General features: G+C 38.6%; 1 protein-coding gene across 3 annotated transcripts in view; it reads left to right on the top strand.

The window, feature by feature from the left end:
- Nucleotides 1–13125, top strand: part of PGR (progesterone receptor) — a 71564-nt gene that overhangs the window by 42894 nt on the left and 15545 nt on the right. For all 3 annotated transcript variants that reach the window (XR_517023.4, NM_001082267.1, XM_017350681.3), the window contains exon 4: nt 4466–4759. Coding sequence is in view for 2 of the 3 variants with exons in the window: in NM_001082267.1 (NP_001075736.1) it covers nt 4466–4759 (294 nt within the window). In the remaining variant the exon portion in view is untranslated. The remainder of the gene's footprint in view (nt 1–4465; nt 4760–13125) is intronic.

The following is a 13125-nucleotide window of genomic DNA, read 5'->3' as shown; positions in this document are numbered from 1 at the left end:
AGGCAATTTAAAAAATCAGATCACTGCAGGTGCCCATGTGTCTTTACAGCTCTTTTGTTTGAAAGTCAGAGTTACAGAGAAGGAGATGAAGAGGCAGATGCAGAGAGAGAGTGAGAGAGCGAGCGAGAGAGAGAGAGGTGTTCCATCTGCTGCTTCAATCCCCTAAATGGATGCAATGGCCAGGAAGCTGGAGCTTCATCTGGGTCTCCCAAGTGGGTAGGGGGGCCAAGGACTTGGGCCATTTTCTGCTGCTTTCCCAGATGCATTGGCAGAGAACTGAATCAGAAGTGGAGCAGCTGGAACTCAAGCCAGCACCCATGTGGGATGCTGGCACTGCAGACAGTGGCTTTACCTGCTGTGCCACAGCGCCAGTCCCTTACTTCATACAATATAGAGAATTATTATGATTAATAGTAAATTGAATCATAGGCTTGATCTCAAAAGCAAATCTCTTCAAGAAAAATATTCTACAGTAGTGTTTTAAAAACTGTTAATTTCATGAGATATTTTTCCCCAGAAAACTCTTATTTAAGGTATACAAAGTTCATGCATTTCATAAATGCAACTTTAGGAACATAGTGATTCTTCCCACTGTACTCACCCTCCCACCTGCACTCCCACCCTTCTCCCTCTCCTATTCCCATTCTTATTTTTGCTAAGATCTATTTTTAGTTAACTTTTTACACATAAGATTAATTCTATACTAAGTAAAGAGTTCAATAAATAGTATAAAAAATACTTCCTCAACAGTCAAGACAAAGGCTCTTCAAAGTCATTGCATCTCAAAGTGTCATTTTCACTTCTATGGACTACCTTTTAGGTGCTCTGTTAGTTTCCACAGATAAAGGAGAACATAGGGTATTTGTCCTTTTGGCACTGGCTTATTTGACTAAGTATGGTTTTTTCCAGTTTCATCTATTTTGTTGCAAACAACAGGATTACATTTTTTACCACTGTGTAGTATTCCATGGTATACATTTCCCATAATATCTTTATGAAGTTTTCAGTTTATGAACATTTGTGTTTATTCCATCTATTAGCTATTGTGAGTTGAGCTGCAATAAACGTGGGGGTACAGATAACTCTTTCATATGCTACTTTTATTTCCTTTGGGTAAATTTCCAGTAGTGGAAGCCTGGGTCATATGGTAGATCTGTATTTCAGATTTCTGAGGTATCTCAATACTGTCTTCCACAGTGGCTAGATCAGTTTACATTCTCACCAACAGTAGATTAGGGTACCTTATCCCACACATCCTCACCAGCATTTGTTGTTTGTTGATTTCTGTGTGAAAGCCATTCTAACAGAGGTGAGGTAAAACCTCATATAGTTTTGATTTGCATTTCCTTGATAGCTAGTGATCTTGAGGATTGATTTTTTTTGGCATTTGGATTTCCTCTTTTGAAAAATGCCTGTTAAGTCCTTTCTTATGCATTTCTTACCTGGATTGTTTTGTTGTTGATGAATTTGAGTTCTTTATATATTCTGGTTATTGATATTTTATCAGTTTCATAGTTTGCAAATAATTTCTCCTGTTCTGTCAGTGGCCTCTTCACTTGGCTGTTTCTTTTGTAGTACAGAAACTTCTCAATTTAATGTAATCCCATTTGTCAGTTTTGCCATTGATTGCCTTTGCCTCTAGGGTCTTATCTAAGAACTTTTTGCCTATGCCAATTTCTTGCAGGGTTTCCCCAATGTTCTCTAATAATTTGATGGTATCAGGTCATTGATTGTATTAGGTCATTGATCCATTTTGAGTAGATTTTTCTGTAAGATGTAAGATAAGGGTCTTGTTTCATACTTTTGCATGCAGAGATCCAGTTTTCCCAGCACCATTTGTTGAAGAGACTATCCTTGCTGCAGGGATTGATTTTAGCTCCTTTGTCAAAAATAAGTTGGTTGTAAATGCATGGATTGATTTCTGGAGTTTCAGTTCTGTTCCATTGGTCTACCCATCTGTTTTTGTACCAGCACCATGCTGTTTTGATTACAACTGCCCTGTAGTATGTCTTGAAATCTGGTATGGTGATGCCTCCAGCTCTGTTTTTGTTGTGTAAGATTGCTTTAACTATTCGAGGTCTCTTGTGCCTCCATATGAATTTCAGCATCATTTTTTTCCAGATCTGAGAAGAATGTCTTTGGTATTTTGATTCATATTGCATTGAATCTGTAAATTGCTTTTGGAAGAATGGACATTTTGATGATACTGATTCTTCCAATACATAAACATGGAAGATTTTTCTATTTTCTGTGTCTTCTTCTATTTCATTCTTTAATGTTTTGTAATTCTCATGGTAGAGATCTTTAATGTCCTTTGTTAAGTTTATTCCAAGATATTTGATTTTTTTGTAGCTATTGTGAATGAGATTGATCTTAGAAATTCTTTCTCAGTCATAGCATTTTTTGTGTATACAAAGACTATTGATTTTTATGTGTTGATTTTCTATCCTGCCACTTTACCAAACTCTTTTATGAGTTCCAATAATTTCTTAGTGGGATCTTTTGGACCTCTTCAAGAAAAATATTCTAAAATAGTGTTTAGAAAACTGTTAATTCCAAGAGATTTCTTTTTCCATCAAGTCAAAAAGCCAGATACACTTGGGAAATACTGCATATTAATATTTTTCTCTTAGATAGTCATAGTCCATACAATGTTTTTAAGTTTCTGAGATGGACTCAGAAAGGATATTGGTTTAATTTTTCTAATCTCAAAGATCTATGACCATAAAAGCCTTTGTTGTTTGGTTGATTTTTGTTTGAAGTTTGTTGGAGGTAAAGGGATTTGGGGTTTTTAGAAACTATTATGAATTCCAGAAAAAGCAAAATAAAAAGCTTCTCTTCCTCTCTCACTTTTTTCTAATCAAGTTTACAAGTGACAACCAACATTAGTGAATGCCACTATATAAGTATCTCACATATTTCTTATCTAGGCCAGTGGTAAAATTGTGCGGTCATTGTTATATGCTCTGTTATATGCTCTACTCCAAATCTACAACTATAGTAAAAAACACATCTACTTCCAAGATTGTTGTGAGGCTAAAAATATGTTTTAAATTCTGACATATGGTACATGGCTTGTAAATGTTACTTTACTTCCTTTCACTGTCTCATTCCTTCTGCAGGGAGCCATTTGATCTGTGCACACACATCTGAATCCTCGTCATATACTGGCTTGGCCCTCACAATGGGTGATTTCTTATCACAAATTCTAGTCACCATTCAGGCTTTATGGAGCAAGTTTAATGCTCCCTCCCTTCTTTTCTTTTTCTCCTTTTTCTTTATAGGCACACATGAGCTCAGAAATCAGAGAGGCAAATATTTGTAGAGACCAGACAGGTAACTTAAATTAAGTAGAGTGGCAGAGCTTAAAAGGAAAGTGATCACTGGGCCTTCTGCCAGTGTGTGGTGGGAGATGGGAAAACTGAAGTGCCCATGCCACATCCAGAAGCAGCAGCTACAGCTCAGCTTTAACAGATTGTAGCCACCCAAATAATTCAGAGATATTTTCATAACCATGTTCAGCGCTGTGTAAGCCAGACAAAACATGGCTAGGTGCCAGATCAGACTGCAACCTCAGTTTAGATAATTGCAGTCTTCACACCTTCCATAGCTAAATGGCACAGTAATTTCATACTGGTAAGTATCCGATGCCTGGCACTGAGAATGTGGGGCAGAATTGCCATCTGTCCTCCAGGCATCTGTGGTCCAGCCATAGCCTGGATAAGCATCTTGGTTATCAGTTATTTCTCCTAAAGTAGATTCTGTTTGTCTGTCAGGCTTTTTCCCCCTTCCTAATACTGAACAATTCAACAAAATAGAAATGCTAGAAATTTTCTAGAAATATAAATGTGGTTCAACTAGCACAGGGTATAGACTCAATTTTCTCCTGATTTAGAAAATGTATTTCTAATTCTGGGCCATTAGATCTCATAATAGTTCATGAATTAATTTTAAGGGCTCTGTGAATCCACTGAAATAGTATAAAATATCTTGTTGCATTTGCATAACCTTAAAACAGTTCATGGAAAATGAAATCATAAGATAAATTTATTTTGGTGCAAAAATGTTTGAAATCTGTGTGTACAAAGTGTTTTCAAAAAGTTCGTGGAAACTGCATATTATGAAAAATTTAAATTGCACCATATTAAATATATCTTTTAATTCTATTTCCATGAACTTTATAAACTACTCTCCTATTTACATACCTTTCAATAGATCCTTTAAAATAAAAAACCTTGTCTTTTCATAACCCTCTGCAGGATACTAGTGCAATTACCACACCCACCAACCCAATGAATGTGATGCAGTTTTTTATCCAAGTGTGAAACCTAATATTCTTATTTATCCTATTTCATTTTATTAGATAATGCTATGATTCTAAGGCTTGAAAAATAATATACTGCTGGGAAATTTAGTTCATATGTATTTAAATGCATTTCTTTTCTTCTTTTGTTCCTCTCTATAGGGCGAAAGTTTAAAAAGTTCAATAAAGTCAGAGTCATGAGAGCACTCGATGCTGTTGCTCTCCCACAGCCAGTGGGCATTCCAAATGAAAGCCAACGAATCACTTTTTCTCCAAGTCAAGAGATACAGTTAATTCCCCCTCTAATCAACCTGTTAATGAGCATTGAACCAGATGTGATCTATGCAGGACATGACAACACAAAGCCTGATACCTCCAGTTCTTTGCTGACGAGTCTTAATCAACTAGGCGAGCGGCAACTTCTTTCAGTGGTAAAATGGTCCAAATCTCTTCCAGGTAATAATACTTTATATAAAATACATGTAAGTAAAAATATGCTGTGGTTGTTGTCCTAGCAGATTGTTAAATACAACAGTTTGTTAGGTAAATTAACTATAATGCAAATGCCATGTTATAGTATGCCTTTAAAAAGTTCATTTATTCTCTTTTTTTACATTAACTTTTTTGCTGTGACCTCCAAGTGTTTCAGCGGTTCAAACTGTCTGGAACCCTAATATGTGCTATGGAAATACAAAGAAGCAGAGAACACAATGAGTCTTGTTGATGACTCATGAATTACATGCATGAAACAGTTAAGGAATATCTTAAGTTTATGTATTCAACCACAGATGTCATAGTAGTCCAGAGAAAGACAAGTTGATAATTTTCTTAAAAATGTATAGTTCGTCCTAAGCCCCAGTTTAACCAACCTGAGTTGGTTGAACATAAAACTGAATTATGTATTCATATAAGAAATGAAAATAGTATTTTGAGAATGATGAGGTATCTATAGTCAATTAAGAAAAAGATTCCTAGACATAAGGGAAGATAGTCCAGCAATGCTGAGAATTTTGATTATACCATCATAAAAAGATTTTGGTTATTTTACTTGTCAGCTACTTTAGCTTTGTAGGAACCAAGTGGTTGAAAAAATTTCAAGGGTGAAATTTTCAGTTAGTTAAATCTGAGACTGCAGAGCCAAGAGAATTACGTGTAGTAATTGTTTGCAGAGGTGTTAATCTCAGAATTAGAATTAGAACTTTTTTTTAAATGACATCCTTTTCACATCAATATTATACTCCTTTTAGACTAATTTATTTTTCCAATATCTGATTAAGAATTAAACATTATGTTCTTCCAGTCCCCAAGTAAATTCAATAGCTCTTTTTTTTAATAAAAAATTCTTTCCAAACTTTTCTTAATATATTTCTCAGTTATTCTTCTACCTGGAAAGTTTGAAGTATAATAGATGAATTGTTATTAAAAATTCAAGGTTACATGAGAAAGAAAGGAAAATAGATTCCTGTTTGTTGAATCCTTTTCAAAAATACACATTGAGCAAAGTTAATAAAATTCAGTATTCTAATCTAGATGAAGTAATTTTATAGGAAAATCAAAATGTCCTGGTTGTTATTAGCTTCATTCTTGCTGAAGATCTTGAGCAAGTAAATTTTTTCCCCATTGGGAAAGTTGTAAATGCTTAAAACTTACTGTTATGGTGGTTATCAAATTTTATAGATGGTTATTAAATAAATATCATTAATTACATAGATGAAATTTCTCTGTTTAAAATAGAAGTATTTTTTTAAAGATTTATTTTATTTATTTGAAAGCCAGAGATACACAGAGAGCAAAGAAGAGCCTGAGATAGAGGTCTTCCATCTGCAGGTTCACTCCCCAGATGGCCGCAACGGCCGGAGCTGTGCCGATCCGATGCCAGGAGCTAGGAGCTTCTTCTGGGTCTCCCACATGGGTGCAGGGGCCCAAGGACTTGGGCCATCTTCTACTGCTATCCCAGGCCATAGCAAAGAGCTGGATCAGTAGTGGAGCAGTCAGGACTCGAACCAGCGCCATATGCAATGCCAGCGCTTCAGGCCAGGGCTTTAACCCACTGCACCACATTGCCGCCCCCAAAATAGAAGTATTTAAACAAGTGTTTTTCTAATATGTGGAAAAGGTGATTTTTTTTTTATCATTCATGCTCCTTTTGTTTGCATGTTGGTGATTCTTTACTGTATAAAAATTTCAAGCATTAACTGGCAAGGATGGAAAATAACCAGTTATCATTACAAAGAGAATTTATTCACTATAAATAAAAGCTAAGTGAACATTTTTCCCACTAAGTGAAAACAGTTACCTATCAGATTTTTTTTTCATTCCCAAACAGCCTCAAAAAAAGAGACCAAAATTTTTCATTGAATTTGGTGATAACCTTTACTGTTGCAGACTGTTATATGTATGTAGTGATTCAGAATGATGGCAACACCACTGTTACACAGACTGTTTCATTACCTGTAAAACAGGAAAACATTCAGACTGTTAAAGTTGTGTGGACTGTGGTCTTTTTAAACCATAGTATATGGCTTACATGTTGGTGGGAGCACTGTAGAATGTATGATGAAGATAGTCGGGGAACTAGAGTGACTGTTTTGACCTCTCAAGGCTAAAAAGGACACACAGATACAGTCTGGTATCATGAGCTACACAGACACCAATTGCAGTTGACTTGAAACAAGGTTACAGTTTCTATTCACTCTGTCTTTCAATAAATGCCTATCATATACCTGCTATGTACAAGACATAAGAATTGAGCAGTAGTGTCAGGAAGACAAACAAGAAGGCTAAATGACTGATGTGAATGCATTTTGGTGCAGTGCATTTGGTAATTAGTTTTGAATGCGAGACATCTGTTTTATCCATTCACTCATGTGTAATAAGACTAATAATAGTTTATGGGAAATGGACTTTTGTTCCATGAGCCATATTAAAAAAATTAGCCAGAATGTGAATTTACTAATTCACAGTGCCAAAAATACATATACTGCGAGGTAAACATGTTGATAGAACAGGTCATTTTTTCACAATAGAGAAGTGTGTTTAGGAGTCAGGTTAAGATCACATGCAGAATGATCACCACAGCCAAGTTCTCAACAATATTAGGGGCCCCATGCAAATTCCACAGGTACCCCCAAAATTCCTCTTGCCTTGTCAGCTCATCCTTTGTTTCTATACTCTTCCATTTCTTGGAGCTCTCACAACAATTGTAGCATATCTGACATGTTTCCAATAATATTTCGGAAGTACCCCATTTCATTTAATACATACTGTAGCCTTGTGATAGCATAACAAAAAAATTATGCCTTAGGATACATTGAATCTGACATTTAGCACTTATAAATGAATAATTTGACATTGATTTTTATCTGTAGCTTTGGTGGGTAATATTTTCTTCTAGGTAGGGTGGAGCAACACAATATTTGAAACAAATTTTAAATGAACAAGATATATTCTCTCCATTAAGAAACTTGCAGTCCAATGAGGAAGATATGATAACCAAATAGCAGCATTGTGTGAAAGTGACATGAGATAAGATACTTAGAAAGTGGAGATGGGAGAACATTTTTGGCTTCAGAGACTGGAGAAGACTTCAGAATTAAGATATCAGTTAACCTTCATCTTAAAGAGAAACAAGAAATGAGATTTTGATAAGTCATGATAAAAAGAGTGTTCCAGATAGAAGGGGCAGCGTGACTGATGCCATAGAATAAGGAAGCCAGAGGTGTGCTTGGTGAGTAATGATCGAGTCCAGCCTAAGCCATTGTATCCCAGGCTTTTCAAGTGTGAAAGTTCCACAATAACATCAAAATTTTTAACATGTACTAACCCTGCAGGGTAATAATTAAAGCCGTTAGTAACTGGTGATTGAGAAAACACGTGTGTGCATATGATTTCTCCAGCATTACTGCAGTAGATCCTGGCCTTGTGGGGTGTCTTCACCTCCACAGTCAGAAATCAGTGATGATGAATTTATATTGGTTAGAATAACAGAAAGTAAAGTTCAAGGTACGTTATGGACTGATATATAGGGTCTCAAAACTTAGTGTAGGCTTTAGAAATTTAATTTGTAAGTACTTATTCCCAGTTCAGTTTCACCTTTAAATGGTCTTTCATCCTTTGAATCAAGATATTGTAGTAGAATTGATATGACAGGTAAGTTTGTAGAAAATATTTCCATTTTACATGTTTTCTCTTGATACTTATATTTAGTCAGTGAGAAACCTATTCAGGTCAGTGTTTGGACATTTTTAGACATTGCAATTTTGAATACATAACATATTTCTTGTTTTCAGTAACACAAACTATCTGAAAATTTTGAGTAACAGAAGACTGAAACTATGCTGTGCTGCATTTTCTTTTTTTTTTAAGATTTATTTTATTCATTTGAAAGACAGAGTTACAGAGAGAGGTAGAGACAGAGAGGTCGTCCATCCACTGGTTCACTCCCCAGATGGCCGCAATGGGCGGAGCTGTGCCAATCCAAAGCCAGGAGCCAGGAGCTTCTTCCAGGTCTCCCACATAGGTGCATGGGTGCAGGGACCCAGGGACTTGGGCCATCTTCTACTGTTATCCCAGGCCACAGCAGAGAGCTGGATTGGAAGAGGAGCAGCCGGGACTAGAACTGGCACCCATATGGGATGCCAGCGCTTCAGGCTGGCCCTGCTGCATTTTCTATCTTTATTTTTTTGTTTTTATTTTTTGACAGGCAGAGTCAGAGAGAGAGAGAGAGAGAGAGAGAGGTCTGCCTTTTTCTGTTGGTTCACCCCTCAAGTGGCCGCCACGGCCAGTGCGTTGCGGCCGGTGCGCTGCGCCGATCCGAAGCCAGGAGCCAGGTGCTTCCTCCTGGTCTCCCATGCGGATGCAGGGTCCAAGGACCTGGGCCATCCTCCACTTCCTTCCTGGGCCACAGCAGAGAGATGGACTGGAAGAGGAGCAATCGGGACAGAATCCGGTGCCCCAACCAGGACTAGAACCCTGGGGTGCCGGCGCCGCAGGCGGAGAATTAGCCTAGTGAGCTATGGCGCCGGCTGCAATTTCTGTCTTTAAATATGCCAAAACATCTTTGGAGTCAGTGACAGTCATTGAATCTTTTTTTTTTTTTTTTAATTTGACAGAGTTAGACAGTGTGAGAGAGAGACAGAGAAAGGTCTTCTTTCCGTTGATTCACCCCACAAATGGCTGCCACAGCTGGAGCTACACGGATCCAAAGCCAGGAGCCAGGAGCCTCCTCCCGGTCTCCCATGCGGGTGCAGGGCCCAAGCACTTGGGCCATCCTCCACTGCCTTCCCGGGCCACAGCAGAGAGCTGGACTGGAAGAGGAGCAACCAGGACTAGAACTGGCGCCCATATGGGATGCCAGCGCCGCAGGCGGAGGATTAACCAAGTGTGCTACAGTGCCAGCCCGTCATTGAATCTTGACAGAGATATTTTTTCTTCCTTTCCAAGTCAAATGAGTAAACCCACTTATTGCCTCCAAAATAAATAAATAAATAAAATTGATGACAGGGAAATGAGAGTCACTCACTATGAGTAAAGTTAGACTTTGATAAAGGCTTCTATAAAGACTTTCAAACGCATTTTTTTATTTTTTATTTTATTTATTTTTTTATTTTTTGACAGGCAGAGTGGACAGTGAGGGAGAGAGAGAGAGACAGAGAGAAAGGTCTTCTTTTGCCGTTGGTTCACCCTCCAATGGCCACCGCAGCCAGCATGCTGCGGCCAGCGCACCGTGCTGATCCGATGGCAGGAACCAGGTGCTTCTCCTGGTCTCCCATGGGGTGCAGGATCCAAGGACTTGGGCCATCCTCCACTGCACTCCCTGGCCACAGCAGAGAGCTGGCCTGGAAGAGGGGCAACCGGGACAGAATCCAGCACCCCAAATGGGACTAGAACCCGGTGTGCTGGCGCCGCAAGGCAGAGGATTAGTCTAGTGAGCCGTGGCGCCGGCCCAAAAGCATTTTTCTAACATCTTATTCCACTGAAATTACCACCGCTGTTGTCAACAACTATCTTACCTGGCAAGTAACGTGACTATTTCCAGTCCTTAACATGTTTTACATGCCTCTGGGGCTAGGGCACAGTAACCATTTTTTGCTAAAACTCTTCCTTCAGCATTATCACCTCCCATATTTTCTGACTTTTTTGTGGATGTGTTATTCTACTCACACCATAAATTTGGCAGATCCTGAATTCTGTCTTCTACTCCAGTGGTTTCTCACTCTACGCAATCTGGATGAGCTCACCCATCACCACTATATTCTGATAACTGGTATGTTATAATATCAGTCCAGACAGTCTTCTAAACTATTGAACAATATATTTCACCTCCTTGTTACACATTGCCACCCAAAAGACCTTCTGAGTTAACATGGCCTTCTGTTCCATGAACCTAAAACCTTTTATGATAGTGTGAAATGGCACCTCAGCCAGAGTCTGTGGTATCATCCTTGGCTCTCTTTCTCCTTTATCCTTTGTCTTTTTACTCATCAAACTCTGTCTACTCTATTTACTAAATGTGTGGTTCATTATAAACACTGCTACTGAATTAGTTTGTCCTTATCAGTCTTTTTTTTTTTTTTTTGTAAAAAAAGATTTATTTATTTGAAAGGCAGGGGGCGGGGTCTTCCATCCTCTGGTTCACTTCCCAGATGGCTGCAATGGTTGGAGCTGAGCCAATCCAAAGCAAGGAGCCAGAGCTTCTTCTGGGTCTCCCACATGGGTGCAGGGGCCCAAGGACCTGGGCCATCTTCTACTGCTTTCCCAGGCCATAGCAGAGAGCTGGATCGGAAGTGGAACAGCCAGGTATCGAACCAGTGCCCATATGGGATGCCAGCACTGCAGGCAGCAGCTTTACCCATATGCTGCAGGGCTGGTGCAACATTATCTCTTGTCATTCCTCTTTAAGCAACTCTGAGGACCAGTTATCAAATTGCCCTTTGCTCAGTGTCCTGCCTTGTTCTTTTACTTGTTTTGTTTTACATGTCACTTCCCTGGGAAAGATTTCCCTGAGCCTTCATGGACTGGGTAAAGGAACCATTTACTCTTCCATGTATCTTTACATCTGTCAGCCATAACATTATCACTCTGATTTACAATGATGTTTTATTTCTGTCTGTCTCACCACACTGTGTTAAAGGCAGACTTAGCTTCCTTTTTTAAAATATTTATTTATTTATTTGAAAGGCAGAGTTACAGAGAGAGAGAGGCTTCCATCCACTGGTTCACTCCCCAAATGGCTGCACTGGCTGGAGCTGTGCTAATCCAAAGCAAGGAGCCAGGAGCTTCAGGTCTCCATAAGAGTGCAGGGCCCAAACACATAGGCCATCTTTTACTGCTTTCCCAGGCCATCAGCAGAGAGCTGGATTGGAAATGGAGCAGCCTGGACTTGAACCGGTATCTATATGAGATGACGGTACTGTAGGCAATGGCTTTGCCTGCTATGCCACAGTACAAGCCCCCTCTGCTTCTTTTTTGTCTTTATGCCCAGTTGCAAGCATAATGTCTTATCACAAATGAGTGCTTTAAAAATACTTACGAAATAGAAAATATGGAACTAGCATAAGAAGTTATAATGCCTTACTTAATTGAAACAAAAGTTCTTGAAACTCCTTTGTGCTACTCAGAGTTCATACTAAAGTACAGAGATATTTATGCCCTGCTCTTGTAGATTAGCTATTTCAAATATATTACCTTTCTTTACAGAGTTCCTCACGTTGGAACATTGGAAGTGAGAGGAAAGAACCTACTTGGCCATGCAGGGCATCTCTTTAGTATATACTTTCTTTAAAATTTTTGAGGCATTAAGAATTGGACAGTTATAACCAGGTTTTTTTTTTTTTCAGGAACTATTAGGCTGAGTCAGTTAAAAGGAAAGGATTTTTTAAAACTACTTATTAAACATAATTAGTGATCATCCATCACTACTCCATGAGAAGGTCTTTAATTTTGGTCATCATCTCAAATGTACAAAGTTTACCTGATCATTATCACCTTTGGGCATTTGATCTCAGTGTTCCTGTCTTTGTTTCAGTGTGAGGCAATGAATGATATTACAGTGAATAGGGGAAAATTGCATGTTCAGGTCAATTTAACATTGAACATTTATCACAATTAAGTTCTCTAACAGATGAAATAACTGAAGGGTATTCTCTCAGTTCTATTCCATTCTGTTGGATGAAAATATACTTTCTGTTATGAATATTGGTAATATGAAAAATTTTACTTTGTTTCAATAACATTTTCCTTTTATAATGTAATGAAAATCTTCCTTTGTTTCAAGTTTTTAATAAGCCCACAATGCAAAAATATACAAAAATGCCAATAGAAAAAAAAAAAACGAAGCAAACAGTGAGTATAAAAATGTAAATGTGAACAGAATACCAGCTTTTGAAGAAACAACAAATCAATTAACTGCTATCTAATTTTGTAAAATTTTTAAAATTACACCAAGGTCAATGTAAAAAAAAAAGCCTGCAGTGGAAAAGTATAGCAAAGTTAAGGCAGATATTTATTTATTTATTATTTTTTAAAAAATTTTTGACAAGCAGAGTGGACAGTGAGAGACAGAGAGTCAGAGGGAAAGGTCTTCCTTTAACATTGGTTCATCCTGCAATGGCCGCTGGTGCTGATCCGAAGCCAGGAGCCAGGTGCTTCTCCTGGTCTCCCATGTGGGTGCAGGGCCCAAGGGCCAGGGTCATCCTCCACTGCACTCCCAGGCCACAGCAGAGAGCTGGACTGGAAGAGGGGCAACCAGGACAGAATCCGGCACCCTGACGGGGACTAGAACCCCGGGGTGCAGGTGCCGCAGGCGGAGGATTAGCCTATTG

This window comes from Oryctolagus cuniculus, chromosome 1 (assembly GCF_964237555.1).
Source record: "Oryctolagus cuniculus chromosome 1, mOryCun1.1, whole genome shotgun sequence".
NCBI lineage: Eukaryota > Metazoa > Chordata > Mammalia > Lagomorpha > Leporidae > Oryctolagus > Oryctolagus cuniculus.
This window is presented reverse-complemented; position numbering and strand designations above follow the sequence as displayed.